The 23,217-nt window shown below is 37.0% G+C and overlaps 1 protein-coding gene across 1 annotated transcript in view; it reads right to left on the bottom strand.

Moving 5' to 3' along the window:
• AGBL1 (AGBL carboxypeptidase 1) overlaps window positions 1–23,217 on the bottom strand; it is a 1,441,949-nt gene that overhangs the window by 680,141 nt on the left and 738,591 nt on the right. The window contains exon 21 of the mRNA XM_007946116.2: window positions 10,388–10,564. Within this exon, the coding sequence (XP_007944307.2) occupies window positions 10,388–10,564 (177 nt within the window). The remainder of the gene's footprint in view (window positions 1–10,387; window positions 10,565–23,217) is intronic.

Below are 23,217 nucleotides of genomic sequence, written 5' to 3' on the forward strand. Positions count from 1 at the left end.
GGCTCCCGGAAAGAAAAGAACAGGCAATCTACTCCAGTAAAGATTACAAACTAGGAAACCTTATGAGTCAATTTTACTTTGTCCTAGAATCTAATCACCTCAAAGGCACACAACAACACTCCTCAGATCATATTAAGTAAAACACTTCCTTCACTCATTCAAAACTGAAAGGACTTATGTTTCAATAGGATACTGCCTGCAAAACCAAAAAGTGACTTCTGAAAGAATATCCATTGCCATCAAGTCAATCCCTACTCAAAGAAACTCTTTAGGACAGAGTACAACTGTCCCATTATGTTTCCAAAGCTGTAATCTTTACAGAAGCAGACTGTTACATCTTTCTCGCACAAAGTGGCTGGTGGGTTTGAACTGCCAAGCACTTAATCCATGTATCAACAGGGCTCCTTCATGAGAGAACGGTGACTCAAAATATGATCTTGATCTTGCTCATGAACGGAACAGGTTTTGAAATGCACCAGTATTTGTAGGAAGTTAAATCTGTTTCCTGTCTCACTCTTCACTCCTCACTCCCTTCTTTTTCCTGTGTTATAAGAAAGAGGCTCCCAAATTCCCTTCCCTTTTCTAGGACCAATAGCCTCACATATGAATTAGCTACAATATGAATTATATTGCAAAGGAAATTTGATAAAACAAATGGATAGATAATAGAGAACACATCTAGAGAATACATATAGTAATTCCTTTGATATAGCTAACAACCTCAAATAAATATATACATATCAGACTCTAAAAAAGCCAGTACCTGTGATTATCAACATTGTATATTAAAGTTTATAAAATTACAGAGCTCTAATGTTCAATTCTAAAAGTTTTGATGAAATCCAATTAAATACGACACTTTTAGTTAAGAGTTGTTACAAGCATCTATATTTAAAATGCAAAAAGAAAACCACCATTAATAATTCTTACAAACAATCAAGAATAATAAAATAACAAACATGTATGGAGTATTTACTATGAAAACTGTTAAATGCTCTACAGTGAGTAGCTCAATCACTGTTTCCAGTATCCTTATGAAGCATGGACTATGATGAGCACCATTTTTATAGTTAATGTTCACAGAGGTCAGGCAATTCTCAAGGACTCAAGGTCACTGTACTAGTAAATGCAAAGCATGTCTTGGAATCCTATGTCTAGCCCAGGAGTCCACACTGAACAATAAGCTGTATTTCCTTGTATTAACCTATGATTGAGAACTATTCATATATACATATTTATGTATATATGATACTGTTGATAATGTGTGTTGTTAGAAACCACCCAGTAGCTTCAAAGGAGGATGATCTGGCAATCCATTTTCATAAAGATTACAGTAAAAAAAAATCCCATGGGGTAGTTCTACTTTGTCACATGGGATGGGTATGAATCAAAATCAACTCTCTCTCTCTCACACACACAGACCAAAATGAGTATGTGTGTTTATCCTGAGACAGAGGAAATTCTGCAGTTTAAGACATTTTTAGGGAGGAAATATGCCCTCAATCAGAGCAGTGCAAGTTCAAAGAGCTACATGAGAGCAGTGTGTCCCATTGGAAAATAAAAAAAGACCTTAGAAAGTGAGAATTGAATATGAAAAGCAAGGAAGGAGGTCGCTTAATAAAAGGTTCAATTGGTTGTTTTACTGAAGATTAGTCCTGCTCCTCCTATTTCCTCTATTAGTATAAATTGACCATTTCATACTTATTCTTTAAGTAGTTGGAAAATATCACCTTGGTATACAATAATGCCATAGAGCACATGATATAGACTTTTGCAAGACCAATGACATGTTCACTGGAAATACTTTTTTCAATGACATACACAGTGACAATACAGATAGATCTTGCCAAATAGAACTCATAGGAATCAATTCAACTATATCTGTGGAAAGCAACAATGGAGAAGCTAAATATCATTAGTCAGAACAAAGCCAGGGGCCAACTGTAAAGCAGACCATCAACTGCTCACATGCAAATTCAAGTTGAAGCTGTAGAAACTTAAAATAAGTCTACAAGAGACAAAGTTTGACCTTAGAATATCCCCCCTTGAGTTTAGAGACCATTTCAAGAATAAATCTGATGCACTGAACACTAAGACTGAAGGTCAGATGAATTATGGGATGAAATCAAGGGCATCATACATGAAGAAAGCAAAAGTTCATTAAAAAGACAGGAAAGAAATAAAAGACACAGATGGATGTCAGAAGAGATTCTCAAACTTGCTCTTGAATATAGATAGTTAAAGTGAATGAAAGAAAAGAAGTAAAAGAGCTGAACAGAAGATTTTAAATGACAGCTTAAGAAGACAAAGTAAGGTAACATAATGAAACATGCAAAGACCTAGAATTAGAAAACCAAAAGGGAAGAACATGGTCAGCATTCCTCAAGCTAAAAAGACTGAGGGAAAAAAAAAATCAAGTCTCAAGTTGCAATATTGAAAGATTCCATGGGCAGGAATCATAAACGAGGATGGAAGGAAGACACAGAGTTACTTACTGTACCAAGAAGAATTGGTCAATATTCAATAATTTCAGAAGTTAGCATATAATTAAGAATTAATGGTACTGAAGGAAGAAGTCCAAGCTGCACTGAAGCCACAGGCGACAACAGGGCCTCAGGAACAGAGAGAATACCAACTGAGATGTTTCAACATATGGATGCAGTGCTGGAAGTGCTCACTCATCTATGCCAAGAAATTTGGAAGAGAGCTACCTGGGCAACTGATGGCAAGAGATCCATAAATGTGCTCATTCAAAAGAAAAGTAATCCAACAGAATATAAAAATAATGAAAAATAACATTAATATCACACATTAGTAAAATTTTGCTGAAGATAATAAAAATTATTGCAGTACTACCTCAATAGTGGACTTCCAGGAATTCAAGACAGATTCAGAAGATGAAGTGGAACAAGGGATATCATTGCTGATGTCAGACGGATCTTTGCTGAAAGCAAAGAATACCAGAAAGATGTTTACCTGTGTTTTATTGACTGTACAAAGGCATTTGATTTGATAGATCATAATAAATTATGAACAACACTGTAAATAGTAGGAATTCCAGACCACATAATTGTGCTCATGTGGAATCTGTACATAGAGCAAAAGGCAGTTATTGGAACAAAACAAAGGAATACTACACGGTTTAAAATCAGGAAAGGTGTGAGTCAGGGTTGTATACTTTCATCATATTTACTCAATCTGTATGAGGAGAAAATAATCCAAGAAGGGGGATGATATGAACATAAATGCAACTTTAGGATTGGAGGAAGACTGATTAGTCACCTGTGACACGCACATAACCCAACCTTGCTTGCTTAAAGTATAGAGGACTTGAAGCACTTACTGACGAAGATTAAAGATGATAACCTTCAGTGTGGATTACAACTCAACATAAAGAAAATGAGAATTCTTACAACTCAACAAATAAGCAGCAATATAACGATTGGAGAAAAGATCAAAGCTGTAAACATTTTCATTTTACTTGGATCCACAAGCAGTACCCATGGAAGCAGCTGTCAAGAAATTGAATGATGTATTATATTGGGCAAATCTGCTGCAAAAGATTTCTTTTAAGTGTTAAAAAGCAAAGATGTCACTTTGAGGACTAAGGCGTGCCTGACTTAATTTTCAATCACCTCATATGCATATGAAAGCTAGGCAATGAATAAGGAAAACCCAAGAAGAATCAATGCTTTTGAATTATGGTTTTGGTGAAAAATATTGACTATACTTTGGACTGTCAGAAAAATGATCTAACCTATCTTGGAAGATGTACAGCCTGAATTTTCCTTACCAGTGAAATTGGCAAGAGGTAGTTGCACATGCTTTGGTCATGTTATCTGGAGGAACCTGCCCCCCAGAGAAGGACATCACTCTTGGTAAAGCAGAGACCAAAAAAAAAAAAAAAAAAAATTCACTGCCATTGAGTCAGATCTGACTCATAGCGACCCCTCCTTGGGTTTCCGAGGTGGTATCCCTATGAAAGTAGACTGTTCAATCTTCCTTCCGAGGAGTGGCTGGTGGGTTGGAACTGCCAGCCTTCTAGTTAGCAGTCAAATGCCTTAGGCACTAGGCTACCAGAGCTCAGCAAAAAAGAGAAAGGCCCTCAATGAAATGGATTGACACAGTGGCTGCAACAACACACTCAAAAATAACAGTAATTGTGGGAATGGTGCAGGACCAGACAGTGTTTTGTTGTATTGTACATAGGATCACAATGAGTTCCTGGAACTGACTCCACAGAACCTCATGAAAAGACAGGCCAATTTAGGATCCATAGACAAGGGCAGATCGAAAAGCCAAATTCACTAACAACTAGGTAAAGAAGCAGAAGCTAAGAAATCAAACTAATTTTCCTGGAAAAATGCACACAAGTTGCATAATATTTTTAGAGGTTTCACAAATCTTCTGGGTTACCCTGGTCTAGGTAACCTTGGGTATCCAGCACATGCAGCCTTTCTTGGGCATAATTTAACAGGAATCATGTTCATCTCTTAGCTATAGTTATATCTCCCTTTTACAAAGAAAACTTAGAGGCAGAAATGTAAAATGTCTCACCTGTTCCTGCAGGTGTAGCTAGTGGCAGCCAACAGCAGAAGCTGAGCCTCCTGTTTCCATAGCCCTGGTGTTCTTTCACCAACCACATTCTAATAATGTGGAAAGCATGAGAGTGAAAGCAAAGGTCCCAGCTCAAGACTTGCCTGAGTTCAAGTCCTGGCCCTAAACCATACTAGCTATGTGGCCTTTGAGTTAGTTATCTTTGCTTAAGCATCTCATTTGTAAAATAAGGATGATGATAATAAAATCTACTTTGCAGTGTGGTTGGGAGCTCTGGTGGTGCAGTGCCTAAGGCATTGGACTGCTAACCAAAAGCCTGGCAGTTCAAACCCACCAGCCACTCCTTTGAAGGAAGACTGGGCAATCTACTTCTGGAGAGATACTGTCTAGGAAACCCAGGGAGGGGTAGCTGTGAGTCAGATTCAACTCAATGGCAGTGAGTTTAGTTTTTTTTTTTTTTGCAGTGTGGTAGCAAAGAAGGAATCAATTTATTTAAAAAGCTCGGCACACAGCAAGTGCCATAGATGTGTTTGTTGTTATTACAACCTTAAGGACATTGTGTATTATAACACTCAAGTAGTGTTAATCAGTATTCATAATAAGTAGCATGACTCTCATCTTGTCTTCCAAGATGTTTTAAGAAAACCTAAAATTTCTCATTTTCCTGGTCATTAGATAAAGAGAAAACAAGACCTATTATAACTGTTCCCTTAAATGGACCAGCCATCGCATGCAGGCTGCCCCTGGGGAGGGGGCATAATACCGAGCAAAGCAGTATCCTTCATATGAAGGCAGTTCCTGCTGAAAGACACAGCTGGGAGAAGCTAGAGAAATGTGGGCCTGGACTCTGAAGAGGAATCTGGAAGGTGTACCACAGCATTCACCACATGTGTGGTGGAAGTGTTGCTGTTTAATCATCATCTGCTATAAGAATGTGGCCATAAGAGATTCCACACCTGGATGTGAATTGCCTTACTCTGGGAAAAGATCCACTAGATGCTCTCAAATCATGTACATAGTGACAGGGCTGAGAGGTTTCAGCATTACATTCTTATGCATTTCCCTCTCATCCACACACATATTCCATTTTTCACCCATAAAACCCACTGCCATTGAGCTGATTATGACTCATAGAGACCCTCTTTGTGTTTCCAAGGCAGTAAATCATTATAGAAGTATATTGTCCCATCTTCCTTCCACAGAGCAACTGGTGGATTTGAACCATGAATCTTCTGGTTAGCAGTCAAATGCTTTAGGCACTGTGTTACTAGAGTTCCTTACTTCTACCCATAGCAACACCTCTTATCCTCTTATCATCACCTGTTTAAAATGTTTTCTAATCATATTAAGATCATGATGATTCCTTCCCTTGGTCTAATTATACATGGATTTTTGTTATTTGCTGTGGAGTTGGACCCGACTCATAATGACCCCTCCTTGGGTTTCGGAGGTGGTATCATTACGGAATTAGATTGCCCAATGTTCCTTCCAAGGAGTGGCTGGTGGGTTTGAACCATAAGCCTTCTGGTTAGCAGTCAAGTGTCCAGACAGGATAAATATCTGATTCTTCCTGAAAATTACTTTTTAGTCATTTATTTACCCATTTTTTTCATTCAGTAATTGATCATTTTTTATGTCTACTTTTACAATGCTGGAGTCTCTGTGTGCTATAAGTAGTTAATGTACTTGGCTGCTAACTGAAAAGTTGGAGCGTTGAGTCTACCCAGAGGTGCCTTGAAAGAAAGGCCTGGTGACCTACTTCCAAAAAATCAGTCAATGAAAAATCCCTATGGAGCACAGTTCTACTTTGACACACATGGAGTCTCCATAACTCAGAATTGACTTTATGGTAACTGTTTTTTTAATTTGTAGGCTATGCTAGGTATGGTTGTATATCCTCACAACTGGACCAATCAGCAACACAGTAAATGGAGAAAAGATTGAAATTTTCAAAGATTTTATTTTACTTAGATCCACAACCAACACCCAAGAAAGCAGCTGTCAAGAAATATGATGTCATATTTCACTTGAAAAATCTGCTGCAAAAGACCTCTTTAAAGAGTTAAAGGCAAAAATATCACTTTGAAAATTAACCCAAGGCATGGTATTTTCAATCACCTCATATGCATGTGAAAGCTGGACAATGACTAAGGAAGACTGAAGAAAAGTTGATACCTTTGAATTGTGGTGTTGGTGAAGAATACTGAAAATACTGTGGACTACCAGAAGAATGAACAAATCTACCCTGGAAGAAGTGTAGCCAGAATACTCGTTAGAAGCAAGAATGGCCAGGCTTCATCTCATGTACATTGGTCATATTATCAGAAGGGTTCAGTCTCTGGAAAAGGGTATCATGGTTGGTAAAGTAGAGGGTCAGCAAAAAAAGAGGATGGTCCTTAACGTGACAGATTGACACAATGGCTGCAACAATGGGCTCAAGAATAGCAAGAATTGTGAGGATGGGACAGTTCCAGGCAGTGTTTCATTCTACTGTACATAGGGTCACTATGAGTTGGAGCTGACTTGATGGCACATACTAGATATTCAGTATATATAAAAAAACAAATGAATGAGAAAATTGTAAAAATATTTTACATAATATGATAAGGGCTTGGATTCAATTTAGACATAATGAAGACACCCTAAAGGATTATGTAAATATTGTCACTTGAATAGTTTGGGGTTATTCATAGATCTCTTTGTTGGTGGTAGAGGATGGATTCCAGGGAGTGTCCACAATACAGGGGAGGAAGTTTGTACTTTGAGAATTTAAATACCAGTTGATTGACTCCTTCAAATCTCAGCTGAGTCACCTATCATTCCTCTGACTATGACCCACTTTGCAGTCCCACAAGTCAGCGGGTGTTGCCAAGCAGCATGTCACTGGTTTGTTTGTGGTGGGGGGGCGGTATTTACATTATCCTCCTAAGCCACAAGAAGCAGCCCATGGGCCAAACCACATGCCTTCTTAAGTGCAAACACATAATGTATGTGACCCTAGGTCACAAACACTCAGTGTGAAGCACACAGCTGTCCACAAAGAGTGGATGTCTCTTAAAAATAAGCCCCAGGAGGATGAATCATTTTTTTGTTTTGTTTTGTTTTGTTTTGTTTTTGGCTTTTCCACTCAATAGCCTCAGTATCTTTAGGCCAGTCACTAATAGGTAAAGTGAATCTCTCAGTGGGCGGGACTTCCACATTAAATAGAAATTATGGATATAAGTGTATGACCTAGCAGTAGAGACTGTATCCCAAAGAAATGAAAGCAAGTTTTTTTTTTTTTTAAATTAGTCAACTATAGACTGGAAAACAGAAGAAAAAATATCATATTAATAATAATTATTTGAATGTAATAGCTTATGTTCTTTAATACAGTTCCAACATAAATGTCACTGTAAGAAATGATATTTCATTTCATTACTAACAAATCAGGTACTTAGTGTGCTGGGGGAGAAATGATTGGAATTACTTTAAAGCTGTGTTAACCAGAGAAACTGCAAAAATATTTATATTCTTATGAAGGAAGGAAAGAATGCCCCTCATGGGTGTATTTAACTATCCTCCATCTTTTGGATAAATGGTAATGCTAAACAAAAAAATGGAAAGATGACCTTAGAATAATAACCTCAGGACACAACTGGGACTTGGCTTCCCTATATTCAAAAAGCATTTGCAATATGTTCAGGATGGAAATTTCTATACTGCTTTATAACTCATAGACTTCATTATATACCTCAAACAAAATCACCAAAACACCCAACTCTGGACTGGCTTCCTTCTCCTGGGATTGGCCTTCCCATATGTAAAATTACTCACCATCCCCTTACTCACTGTCTGCAATTCTGTTCAGTGACTCAACAATGCTTGGAAGAACAGAAAAACAAAGGAAAAGAGAAAACCGATCCGTTTGGAGAGGTGTTTCATATAAAGAATGGGATTGTTAAAGCAAAATCCAGGTCTGGCACTCTCAGGGCTTTTGCTAGCCAGTTCTTTCTCCATCTTTCCTTACAGAGACACCATGCAAATGTCACGTGGAAAATTTCCCAGGGCAAATGTTGAGTGATACCAGAAAGCCATCACTTTGGGCAAACCTTTTTCACTATTTATCATTTCCAGCAGCCACTGTGTAGGTTACCTGGAAGACGAAAAGTTGGTAAGGACCTGAAACTATGAGTCATTTAGTTTTCAAACAACAGACCCCAGGGACTTGGAGTTTCCAGTTGATTTATCATGATTGGCATTGATACTGAAGTGATTAGAAGTTGTAAGCTTGAATTGGTGCTTGAAGAAACAAAATATGTGAAAGTTGCTAATCTAATACATCTATAAAGGGTAGCATGGAATTTGTCTTTTAAACAAGCTTTTGTTCCCTTTCCATCAAGAGGCATACCTCTAGAGAAAAAGATAACAAGTATATAGCCATAAAGCTGTAATATTCCAGGTTTACTCTTCTGATCTCATGAGTTTTGAATGACAAGAGATTGAATAGATTCCAGATGATTTAATTGCCAAGTGCATTGATATATACATTCTCTTTTGGTTTTTAAAAAATCTTGTGTGGTAGGGAGGGAAGAATCCTTATAATGATCTGAGTATGATATATGAAATGTACAGGTTTGTAGAGGTAATTAACTTGCAGCACTGTTGGTAAGTGGAACAGGAAAGTCTTTTGATGCCTAACTCCCTGTCCGTCTAATGATCTCACTCTTCTTATTCTATGCCACAGTAATATGAGTAAATAAGAATCAATTCATGCTGATAGCTGATTAATTCAGTAACAATTCTTTCAAGCAACTGTTTAAATGAACTAATTGGCTATTGAACAGAATGAATGGGTCAAAACAGGAGGTTCAGGAGCCCTGTATCAAAAAACTCCTTGGCAAGTGGGAAATTAGATAATGTTTAACACCGGTCACTCCTTGTCCTCCTTTTGATACGTAACTGTTTCTACAAGCTCCAAATTGTGCACAGATGCCAAGTACTTCTTGGCTGATCCAGGAGAGTATCCAAGCCAACATAATGAGCTTTAATGCTGATGAGGTCCAGGTATTCTTGTGTTTGAATAGAAGTCACCAAGGAGTAGTCTGTCACTTTGACTAACGAATTTAAAAGAGTCTAGAACCCTGGCACTGTCACAATGCCCCTTATTTATGCTTCTCTAGTGAAGGCATGGGAATAACCACTAGAACAGCCTGCTATAACTGTTACCCAGCTGCTCAAGCAGCTAATATAGCTACAGAAGGAATGTGATTTATTCAAGAGCCCTTTCCTACAATACTAGAGAATAAGTCCAAGACCTGCTCATCCTGGAGAGACCGATAGCATACAAACACACTTCATTGTGCTCTGGTGACAGCAGGATGACACAGAGAGCTGCTGATTTGGATCAACACAGAAGACAGAGAAACACGATCCACACTGATAATATCTGTAACCAGTCTATGGCTTTTATGATGCATAAGGAACGGGCCCACTTGTCACAAAAGGCAAGAAACAGATACCAATGTATGTAATGGAAGCACAAGTTCTTTAAAAGCTGGGGTATATGTAAAGAGGAAGTTCCTCGCTGTTTGCTCATGAGGACAGCTGATAAAAGAGCCAGATCAGAAAACATGCACACTTTGTTTCTAGGACTAAAACATTTTGTTGCTGGTGAAGGCAATCATTGAATCAGTTCTTTTTCAAGCAGGAGGCTGGGATAGGTGCTACTTGCAGCCTTTGTACCCTTTCAGGTGAGAGAATAGGATTAAAGGGTCTTTCATAGCCCCCAACCCCATTTCAGTTTATTGCTGCTGGAGAGAAAGCATAGGTGTCCCACGGCCTCACATACCTGATAGGGGCCTTGGTTGCAGCCACAGTAGCTGCTCTCCAGGGTATAGCTTCTGGCCACCCCCATCTCTCGCCACACCACGACCCTGGCTGTGGAGGCTCGGGATTTTTCCACAAGGAAGCTGCAGCTGCCCATTGTGAATGCTGGTGCTAGCTTTTCAAGGATTTTGGGAAGAGTCTACAATAAAAAAAAAAAAAATCAAACTATGATGAGTTGTGACTCATTGGGGATTTACATAATAAAAAATAGCTTCTCAGCACACTTCTATATCTGTGTCTTTATCTATATCTACATCATCCACAGATCTCTTAATATACGCTACTATGAATCTTATATCAATCCTAAATAGTGGATACCGTTTGTTTTATCATTTTGCAAATGAGGAAACAGGCTTAGAAAGATTAGAAAAAAAATAGTCTAAAATCACAATTATAAAGTAGCAAAAATGGGTTTCAAAATGGCCCCTATCCAACTCCACTGGCCATGATATTTCAACTCCACTTTCTGTATCACTGTGGGTATACAATCTCCACACATATTTGGCCTCATACTATGTTGAGCCTGTGTTGAGCCCCATGAAAAGCCATGGGTTTCACAGGGATCTATGATTTATAGAGTGTCTCCACACTGCCTCACTCTTTCTTGGTCTTAAATGTCAAACAAGGACTGACCGCTTCAGAAGGCCCAAGGGGCTACTGATGATTTTTGCACAAGAGCCTATATAAAGTTCACTTGTTTTGTAACTCTTTAGTCTGAGTGTTTGACCCATAAAACTGAGATTAATAATGATACAATTCCTTAAAACCCATCCTCTCTGGGTTCATGTATCCCACTTTGTCCTGTGATAGAAAGACTTTTATCTGTGATCACTTAATACCCATTTAAAGAGCTCTGGTCGTACAGTGGTTAAACACTCAGCTGCTGAAAGGTTGGAGGTTTGAACCCACCAGCAGCTCCATGGGCCAGTCTGCTTCTGTAAAGATTTACAGCCTTAAAAAATCTGTAGGGCAGTTCTACTCTGTCCTATAGGGTCGCTATTAATCAGAATCAACTCAGTGGCAGTGAGCTTTTGTTAATACCCATTTAGAAGACATCTGTAGCTTCTCACCATCCTCCCACTGAAAGAAAAGAGGCCTACAGCCAACAAGATCAAACTCATCCAATGTCTCCATGAGAGAAAGACCTGGAGATCTGCTCCCATAAAGATCCCCCCGCCCCGCCTCAAAAAAACAAAAACCCGCTGCCATTGAGTCAATTCTGACTCATAGTGAACCTCATTGGGTTTCCAAGGCTGTAAATATTTACAGAAGTAGATTTTCTCATCTTCCTCCCATGGAGTAGCTGTTAGGCTTGAACCATCAACCTTCTGGTTAGCAGTCAAATACCTTATCCACTACTCCACCAGAGCTCCTTCCCATAAAGATCAAAGTCTAATAGGGCATTTCAACTTGGTCACATGAGGTCACCATGAATTGAAATCAACTCAAAAGCACCTAACAATAACAATATTAGGGTTGTTACAAGGAATAAATGAGATAAAGTATGTATAGGGTATGGAATGGTAGCTGGCACTTAGCTGGCCTCAACAATATCCTGTCAGAGATTTAGAGACCAGTCCAGAGATGATCTCAGAATGAGTCTTCTGCTTTACCTAGACACTGAATCCTTTCTGTCCAAGAATAGTGCAGTCAGGTACACCCTTCAGCAATGAGGGAAGGGTTAATTCTAATTCCACAATTCTGGATTCAAGACACATTTGAGAAGCCTGAGTTGAATTTTAATTCATTTCCTTTCTGCTAAATCTTCCCAGCCCTGTCTGGTTTCCCAAACTGAAAGAAGATGGAACTCTCTAAAGCATGTTGTCTGTGAGTTTACTATATATCATCCTTGGTCCAGAGCTCATTTCCTGGAAGAAGACCTGTCCACCTAAACAACACAAGCTCTGTGCAGTGCACCCTATAGACCTCAAATGGCTTCTTTTTTCTCTGAATTAAGCATATGGCATGGGTGTGGGTGGACCCAGGGGTCCAAAGTATGAATTCTGGAGTCACACTATATAGCTTGACTCAAGTGGTTTTTTTAGTTTGTCTTGCTAAATAACTCTCTTGAAGCCAAACTAAAAAGGTGGGGTGGTAAATAATAGTATTTACCTTGAGCTCTGGTAGCATAGTGGCTAAGGCACTTGACTGCTAACCAGAAAGCTGGCAGTTCAAACCCACCAGCCACTCCTTGGAAGGAAGGCTGGGCAATCTACTTCCATAGTGATACTGCCTCAGAAGCCCAAGGAGGGGTTGCTATGAGTCAAGTCCAACTCAAAGGCACATAACAACAACAGCAAGGTAATTAATGTAAAGCACTTGAAGTTCTCAATAAAAGCATGCTATTATTATTATCATTATCATTGCACAGTTCATAGTGGAGTTTGCTTATGAGTAAAGGTTTGGAGAAGGGGAAATTTGCTTTGCTTAGATATTCAACTTTCCAAGGTTTAAAAAAAAAGAGAGAAAAAAAGAAAATAAAAAGACTTCATTTGCATTGTGTGTTTCCTTTCATTTATCTCAGAAACCCTGTATTTTCCAAGCTTCAAGTAAAGATATATTCTTGTTTTACTTTTCTCTTTAATTCTAAATAGCAGAGCAATCTAAGCTCATTGTTCTTTTTCTCTCCAATATAGCACATACCTTCAAACATAAGATCCCTGAGGTCAGAATCTTAAAGTGGCAATTCTGGTGTCAGACAGCCTGGGTTCAAGTCCCAGCTCTTACAAACTGTGTAACCTTGAACAATGTATTTAATCTCTGTGTCCCCATTCCCTCCTATATGGAATAGAATGTTATGAAAAGTATCTATTCATTCAATAAACATTTGTTAAGTGCCTTCCATGTACTGGGCAGATTACTCAAGATAGTTAGGATGCTGTCTGGTAAACACTCAGCATTGCACAAGTATTATGTTTAATTATTATATTGTGCAAGTATTATATTGAATGATTATCTTTGCAGCTCCTCAAAAGTAGAAATTAATGAAGGGGATTGGCACCAGGAAATGTCACATGAACATTTAGTATCTAAAAAGAGATATTCTCCAGGTAGTGAGGTAGAAGATTTGGTTTCAATTCCTCTCTCCTTATTGTACTGTTATTCACATCTCCAATTAAAGTTCTTTAAAGCTCAGGTTTTAAATATCACTGAATCTATGCCAATCAAGTGCTTCAAGTTTCTCTTGATATCAAACTTCAATTGACAATCATCCCATGTCACATCCTAACATAGTGTATTCACCCGTCAAAATTTTGTCTATTGAGTCCAGCCAGGATCATCTACCTCATCCTGCAAAAATTTAGCTAATTGAGCTTTTCTGTATTTTGTTCTTGTGCTTATTACTCCATATTTTAATTTTCTGATGATCTGTCTCTCTCCCTTTTATTTTTTACGAGTCTATATTTTATTTGGTTCTGTAACATTTTTCCTTTCCTTAACACAGTAAAGCATCCAATACAATGTTGAATGGAAGTGATGAGGTGAGGGCAAAAATTTTGCCTTATTCCTCAACTTATGGAGAAGGAATCAGTCCTTCATCAGTAAAATATTAGGTACTGAACTTCCTTTAGATGTTCAATCTCAGGTTAAAGGATTCCCTTCTATTACTTTTTTTGAGAGTTTTTAACTTTAATAGGTGTTGAATTTTGTCAAATTCTTTTTCTGCATCTATTGAAAAGATGATGTATTTTGTCCTTTAGTTATTAACAAGGAATGTAGTATTATTTGATTTTTGATATTAAACCAACTTTGCATTAATGATGTAAGCTCCATTTTATCACAATGACTAATGATTTTTATATGCCTTTATATTACTTTGCTAATATTTTATAAAGGATCTTTGCATAAGAGTTTGTGAGAGATAGTAGCCCATAGTTTTCTTTTCTTGTAATGTCTTTTTCTGGTTTTAGTTTCAGTGGAATAGTGACCTCGTAAGATGAATTGTAAACTATTTCTCTTATTTTTTCTGGGAAAACTTATTTAAAATTGGCATTATTTATATCTTGAGTGTTTCATAAAATTCACCAAGAAAATAATTTGGGCCTAAATTTTTATTTATAGGAAGATTTTTAATTACTAATTTAATTGTTTAGTTAAACTTAGCCTTTATAGATTTTCTATGCCTTCTTGAGTAGGTTTGGGTGATGTGTGTCTTTCTAAGAATTTATCTGTTTCTTGGCATGTAGTTGAAAACAGTATTCCTTTGTTTTGACAGTACAAATTATTAAGCAGTTGGCTGCTAATTGAAAAGTTGGTTTTCAACCCCACTCACCAGCTCCACGGCAGAAGGACCTGGTGATGTGTGTCCATGAAGATTAAAGCAAGAAAACTCTATGGGGCAGATTTATTCGGTCACGTGGGTTACTATGCCTAAAAATTAACTTGACAGTACTTAACAACAGTCTTACAGTTTATAAGATCTCCTCTTTAATTTCTTATTTTGGTAACTTATATTGTCTCTCTCTCTCTCTCTCTCTCTTTTAATTTAATTAATTTATTTTAATTTAATTAATTTATTTATTTTTGATCTAAAGGTTATCATTTTTGTTGATCTTTTCTAGGACCCACTCTTAGATTCATGATTCTCTTTTATTTGTATGTTATAAATTTCAATGATTTACATTTTGATCTTTATTTGTTTATTTATTTTTTCTTTTTTGTTCTTCCTTAGGGTTTGATTTGCTCTTCTTTTTTTGCTTTTGGAGGTAAAAGCTTAGAAAATTGAATTTAGATCTATATGCTTTTCTAAAATAAGCATTTAAACCTACAAATGTTCCTCTGAGCACTATTTTAGCTCTGTCTCATAATTTTGATACATTGTGTTTTTATTTTCATTAAGTTTAATATAGTAGACTATTCCTTCTGTTTTCTTCTTTGACTCATCAAGTTATTTGAAGTAAATTGTTCAATTTCCAAATATTTAGATATATCCTAGGTATCTTAAAGCAGTTGAATTTATTTATGTTGTGATGAATAAACATACTTTGTATAGTTTCAGTCCTTCCAAATACATATTGGGACTAGTTGCATGGCCTACTATATGGTTTATTCTGAAGAATTTTTGATATATTTTCAAAAGGAACATGTATCTGCTGTTGTTGGAAGAAATGTTTTACATTTACCAGTTAGGTCAGATATTCACAATATTTAGTATTTTTCATTCCTGTTGTTCTGTTGATTACTGATTTAAAAAATTTTAAATATCCAACTTTGACAATTTCTTAAAAATTTTCCCTTTCAATTCTATCATTTATATTAGAGCACATAAAATCAAATATATTAATAACTCTTATATTTTTGTTATAGTGTTATTTTGTTATATTGTTAGTTGTTATATTGTTATATAATTCCTGATGAATTATCAATTTTAGCATTATGAATTGGCCCTCTTATCTCTAGTAATAATTCTTGTTTTAAAGTCTGTTTTTCTTATCTCAATATAGCTACTTAATCTCTATCATAATTGCTATTCACATGATGTCTTTTTCTATCCTTCAACTTTCAATCAAAAGTGTGTCTCACACATCATATAATTGGCTCTTGCCCTTTTAATCAACCTGACAGCCTTTGAATTTCAAGGTTTTTCTTCCATCCATATTTAATTTAATTTTTGATATTATTTAATTCACATCTGCCATTTTGCTATTTGTTTTTTATGTAGCTTTAATTGCCCCCCCACACACACACACATATACCCACTGTCACTTCTATACTGTTCTTTTTCTGCCATTATTTCTTCACACATTTTTTCATATTTTTCTTTTTTTCTCATTTTGGGTCTCCTATTACATGTATCTTCATATGCTTGATTTTATGCCAAACGTCTCTGAGGCTGTATATTTATCTTCAATCTTTTGTCTTTCTGTCCTTTGAATTAAATTATTTTGAGTGATTTTCTAGTACACTGATTCATTCTACTTCCATTTTAACTCTGCTCTTTCCACCGTTGAAATTTTCACTTTTGTTATTGTGCTTTTCAATTCTAGAAACCTTCCCTGTATTTTGTGAGTTTCTATTTGTTCATTGAAATCTCTGTATGTTGAATCACTGGCATCATATTTTTTATTAACCTTTTGAATATAATTTTCTTTCATTCTTTGAATACATTTTAATAGTTGCTTTGAAATCATTATCTTATAAATGCAACATTTTGGCCCCCTCAGAATCATTTTTATTTTATCAATTGCTGTCTTTTTCCTGAGTACGGATCACACATTTTTTCATGTCTTATAACTTTTGGCAAAAAATATGACATGACATGACAGTTCATATTTTGTATCAACTTCAGATTCTGTTTTATTTTCCTAAGTATTAAAAAAAAAATCTCTTTCTTAGACTTAATCTGCAGATTCTTTTATTCTTTTTCTCTCTTGCAGTATGTGGTTGCTTATGTCTCCACACATCTAAAAAATATTTAAAATATATTTTTAGTCTGAATTGTAGGATTTGCTGTAGTGTCTGTTTAGTTTAGGGTACAGCCAGTGATTTTGGTGGAGGTTAAATTGATGAAACTAGAGCCCATAAGGCTTTACTACCGGTTGTCTGGGCTGTATGTGAATTGGGGAATATATTCAAAGTTGTGGCCACTTCTCAAGTCTCTTTGGCTTTGACTTTTTTCTAGACTCTATTGGGTCTCCCCTGAACAAGCACACATTTTCCCATAAGTCTTACATATGTGGAAAACTATCTAAACCCTCCTACGGCTTTCTCATTTCTGTGATCTCCTCTTTATATTTTTAGCATATATATGTGTGTGTCCATATGTATCCAATCCTGCACGGATAAAACTGCATATTGCCATGACCACACAGAGGGGAGGAGTGGAAGGGCCTTAGTTAAGAAGATGGTAGTTTCTTACCATCCTTAACTGAAGTTATAACACTTTTTCAAAAATAAATGGTTCTCAACCATCACCCTTATCCATTCTCAAAATGACAACATGATAAACAGAATTAAAGTCACTGAACTGTACAAGGGAAGATGATTATAATTTCAAATATTTTGATACATATATATTTAATGCAATAAAAATGAATGAATGCCTCTCAATTTGTTTTCTGTGTTTGGTCAGTTTCCAGAATCCTAAAATGTTTTCTTTTTGCAATTTTACCCATTTTACGTTTGTATTTTACAGAGGAGATTTATTGATCCTTTTATATATGCATAACTGGAAATAGTGTCATTTACTGTTGATTTAATTAAATTGAATAAATGCTTGTTGATTGAATGTGAAACATATAGCGTATATAATTGTCTCTTCAATACAAATGCTAAAGGCTGAAAAAAAATCTATGACAAGATGAACAGATCCAGAAATATTACAATTTAGATCTGCATGTAGGAATCACCCACTCAGGATGCTGACTCCCAGTAAATATCATGACTATACTATGACCCAAACTTACATAAACACATTCCCTTGATTCTCAGTTTTCCCATCTGTAAAATGAGCAGCCTTTCCAATTCTGACAAGATTCATTTGCACATTCGAAAATTTATTAGGCAGGACACTAGAGTCAAGATCACTATTTCTAGGTCATTGTTCTATCTTAGATTTAATATGTTAGAGGTAGAAAGAGTTACATATTATGAAGAATGCCAAAAAGCAACTAAAAAACCAAGAAGGTTATTTGGGTTGAAAATAAAGGGATGGTGCTAAAACCTTATTCACTTTGTTACCTCTACCTAGCTCATAAGAGTCTATGAATCACCCTCAATGGCCCCTAGAATATCAAATACAATTTAATAAACTAATAAAATTAAGCTTTCTAATTTCACAAAGGAGCTCTGGTGGCAAAGTGGTTGAAGTATTCAATTGCTAGCCAAGAGGTCAGTGGTTCCAACCCACCAGCCACTCCATAGGAGAAAGATGAGGCAGTCTGCTTTTGTAAAGATTAACAGCTTTGGAAACCCCATGGGGCACTTCTCCCCTGTCATAGAGTGTTGCTGTGAGCCAGAGTTGACTCAGGATTGGTTTTGGTTTAATTTCACAAGGGAGAAAACTAAGGTGCAGGCAAATGACGTACCCAAAATTGTTGTTGTTGTTGTTATGTGCCATCGAATCAGACCCGACTCATAGCAACCCCTCCTTGGGTTTCTGAGGCAGTATCACTACGGAAGTAAATTGCCCCATCTTCCTTCCGAGGAGTGGCTGGTGGGTTTGAACCACCAGCCTTCTGGTTAGCAGTTAAGTGCCTTAGGCACTACACTACCAGAGTACCCAAAATTAAGGACTATACAGATGAATATCAGTGTGTAGATTGACTAATATTTTCAATAGCTTTGCTGTTAAATAAAAAGAACAAGACTAGTTGCCATCATATCAACTCTGACTCATGGTGACCTCATGTGTGTCACACTAGAACTGTGCTCCTTAGAATTCTCAATAGTTCATTTTTGGAAGTAGATTGTCAGGCCTTTTTCCCAAGGTTGCTGTTCTACCTTAGATTTAGAATGTCACAGATAGAACATTCCTCTGTGTGGACTCAAATCTCCAGCTTTTTGTTTGGCAGCTGAGAATTTTAACTGCACTCCCCTCCCCACCTGCCAGGGACTCATGCTATTAAATACAGTGCTTATAAGCCAAACCAAACCAAAGCAAACTCACTGCCTTCAAGTCAGATCCAACTCACAGGGACCTCTCCTTGGGTTTCTGAGGCGATATCACTACGGAAGTAAATTACCCCATCTTCCTTCCGAGGAGTGGCTGGTGGGTTTGAACCACCAGCCTTCTGGTTAGTAGTCAAATGCCTTAGGCACTATGCCACCAGAGCTGTGCTTATATACACAGGCAAAGACAGGCATCTCTATTTCTGTGATACTACTGCTTGTCACCTTCCTGGCACTAAACTGGAGCTCAAAATATTTTTTTGGAATTTATTCATTAAATAATATGAGTCACACACTAAAACTGAGAGAAAGAGGATTGCAAATTCACTCTATAATTCTCTGTGGTGCCTGCCTTCTGCCACAATTACATGTCAGCTTTATACAGGAGATTTCTGAAGATTCTTTTTCTCATTATCTTGGCCTGTATATAGGGAATTATCCATGAATATTGCTACTTTCTTTTTTAAAAAGACAGGTCAAAGTCATGCTGACTGTATATTTAATTTTGGATAGTGTAGATGTTTTGGTTTGAGATGTACCATGAATAAGAGATAATTTTATACAGGTCAGTATGATCTTCCCAGATGAAGATTTTGATTAAGTAAACTAGTTCCCTTCCTAAGAATAAGCAGTTAAGCATCTTGTGGTTTATTGCTGTTACTCTGGTTGAGCCTTAGATGATTGAGGATAAACTGTTGATTCTGCTATAATAACCTTGAAGTATATCTGTACTGATCAACAGCAGCCCTGTTTCTGATAAATATGAGTGAAAAAGAATGCAGAAAAACTTAGGATCCAGGGGAAGTATTTCCACTTAAAACAGTACTTTGGTGGGTTTTATTTCTTTTAATAATATCATTTAACTCTGGTTATGAAGCTATTTTATATATAGCAAATTGACCAACCCAGGATAATAAGGGATATAGAAGAGGTAGGCACCATCATGTTGTTGTTGTTATGTACCATCGAGTTGGACCATCATAGGTGCCTACATAAGAACTCAGCTACTAACCAAAATGTTCAACCTACTCAGAGGAGCTTTGGAAGAAAGGCCTGGTGATCTACTTTCAACAGGTCATAGCCTTAAAAACCTTTATGGAATACAGTTCTACTCTGTAACATAAGTGGTTGCCATGAGTTGGAATTAATTCAATGGCATTGTTGTTGTTGTTGTTGCTGTTGTTTAGGCACCATTGTGATTTTTCTCATTTTTCTGTATTAGTTCAAAAAAAGTCAATTTTCATTTCATGTTTGAACAACACTGCCTCTTCTATCTCTCCCTGATTCTTGGTAAGCAATAGATTGTTTTCTTTATCCTTACAGGAAGAAGTCTGCTTTTCTTTACCCTTCCTTCAGTTCCTATTAAGGGTTGAATTGTGTCTCCAAAAATTTGTGCTTTTAATCCTAACCTCAATGCATGTGGTTATAATCCCATTTGAGAATGGGTTGTCTTTATTATGTTAATAAACAATTTGTGCAGGGTGTGTCTTCAGACAATCTCTTTTGAGATGTAAAAGAGAATAAGCAAGCAAGCAGAGAAACACTTAGGGAAAGAGAGATGCCAAGCTTTATGAAGATCACTCAGGAGCAGAAGCTCAAAAGACATAAGAATGTCCCTCTATAGCCCACAGAGGGAAAGCCTTCCCCTGGGGACAGCATCCTGCATTCAGACTTCTAACCTCCTAATCTGTGAGAAAGTAAATTTCTGTTTGTTAAAGCCATCCACTTGTGGTATTTCTGTTATAGCAACACTAGATAACTAAGACAGAATTTTGTATCAGGAGTGAGATGTTCTAATAAATACCAAAAATGTTGAAGTGGTTTTGTGACTGGTAATGGGTAGAGGCTGGAAGAACTTTAATGGGCCTAATAGTAAAAGCCTACATTGCCTTGAAAAGACTTGATAGAATTATGAATGTCAAAGGCAATTCTTCTAAGGGTTCAGAAGGAAATGAGGAGAGTTATAGAGAATCTCTATTGTCTTAGAGAACACATATAGCATCAGCAAAAGAATTTTGCTAGAAATGTAGATTTTAAATGTGTTTCTGGTGAGGCTTTAATGATGAACATATGATCGGACAATGAAAGAAGAGTGTTTTATTTATTTATTTATTTGTAGTGCCAAAGAATTTTCTGAACTATGTTCAAATGTTTGGTGGAAGATAAGACTTGTAAGTGATGAACTTGGATATATGGCTGAGGAGATTTCTAAGTAAGATCTTAAAAGGTCCCTGTGGTTTGTCCATGCTACTTATATTAAAATGCAAAAGGAAAAAGATGGACTTTAAAATGAAGTATGCAAATGAAAACAAAACATAAAGATTTGCAAAGGATCCCTGTTTACATGGGCACCCCAGATAACCTTGCTACTGCAAAAGAAAGCAAAAATCCAAGAAGCCATGTAAGATCTGTTGGCACAGCTTCTTCCCCATATAGGTCTTACAGATGCAAGAAAAATAAGGATGATTCATCAGAGAATTGGAAGGTAAAAGGGGAAATAACTTATTCCAGGAGAAAGAAGATTTTTAGATAGCTACTAAGAAATGTGATGAATGTAGTAGTCAAGATCTAATGCAGTATACAGGATGTTGCGTGGACCAACAGAAACTCTTGTTAGTCTACCAATATTAAAGATGCTAAACAAGTGCATTCTATTTACCCAAGTCAAGAGGAATTTAATGATGGGAGGTTGTACCTGACTCCATTTGAAGCAGAGGCTCTGCTAGTTGATCAAGATAAGGATTGGTTAAGGGACCAGGGTCTTCTAGTACAGCCCCCAGTAGGAGACACAAGGCCACATGCACATGTATAGGTAAAATGGTCCAGGAGTGAAGAAAAGAAGAAGAAGAAGAGGAAGAGAAAGAAGAAGAAGAGGAAGAGCAAGAGGAAGAAGAAGAGGAAAAAGAAGAAGAAGAAGAAGAAGAAGAAGAGGAAGAGGAAGAAGAAGAAGAAGAAGAAGAAGAAATAGCAATAAAATGAAAAAATGAAGAAGAAAGAAACTTAAGGATTTGGAAAGTTTTGGCACATGTGTCCTAGAATTTTCACAAAGGACATGGCTACATAATCTCTTGTTAAAATGATTAAGCCTGTAACTGATGAATCTAACCAACAACCACAGCAGAGAAACCATCACTTTAGACTGAAAGGGACAGATAAAGAGTGAAAGAACATTGTCTGCCTCTTGCAATTCTATAGGCAGCAAACAGGCCAAAGGAGTTACTTCTGTCATCCTCCAAGAAAGTACAGAATCATCCCTGGAGCAGCTCAGAGATAAGCAGGACTGTCAGAAGGAGCACAGGAAGTAGAGCTGCCTCAGTTTCCAAAGGTGATGCCAAGGCTTCTGGGATTTCAAAGGTTGGGACCACCACATCTATGGTCTCAAGGGGTAGAGCCACAGCCTCCCAGGTTTCAGAGTCAGATCTTCATCTTTTTGGTTCTGGATGGTAAGGCTGCTATTCTTTTGGCCAGAAGAAGGGGCCACTACCCAAAGCTGAGAGGGTAGGGTTGCCATGTCCAAGAGGTAGAAGAATGTGGCCTGCTAAGGCTGAGAGGTGGGGTCTCCACTGAGATGGACTAGGAAAATGGAGCTTCCCCAAACCAAGGGAGAAAAATTGCCATCCTAACTGGCCTTGAAGGTAGAACTGAAGCGAGGGTGGACAACACCCAGGGTCTGGAGGGCAGCTCCATTGCTCAGATGATCTCAGAGGATAATTATTTTCAAGACCCAAGAACTAAAGTAAATTGTTCTGCTAGATTTTCAACTTGCTTGGTGTCCTTTATCCCTTCTTTCATCAATTTCTCCCGTTTATAACAAAAAATGTCTTCCTTGTGCCTGTTCTTTCATTGTCCTTTTGAAACAGATAATTTGTAATCAGGATTTCACAGGTTCACAGATGAAAATGTATTTTGTTCCATGATGGAATATTCCTAACATCTCACCCATATTTGATTTAGATGTTTAAGATGTAATTTTGGACTTGGAGTCAATTTAAGATTTTGGGGAAGATGTGATGGGGTGACTGTGTTCTGCATGTAGCAAGGACATACATTTTGGGAAATTAAATGTGTAGAATGTTATGAGTTGATCTGTGTCCCCCCAAAATATAGGTTGTAAATCCTAACCTCTACGTCTGTGGTTATAATCCCATTTGGGAATAGGTTGTCTTTTTTTTTTTTTTTTTT

This window comes from Orycteropus afer, unplaced genomic scaffold (genome assembly GCF_000298275.1).
Source record: "Orycteropus afer afer isolate SDZICR_OR568_19922 unplaced genomic scaffold, OryAfe1.0 scaffold00150, whole genome shotgun sequence".
NCBI lineage: Eukaryota > Metazoa > Chordata > Mammalia > Tubulidentata > Orycteropodidae > Orycteropus > Orycteropus afer.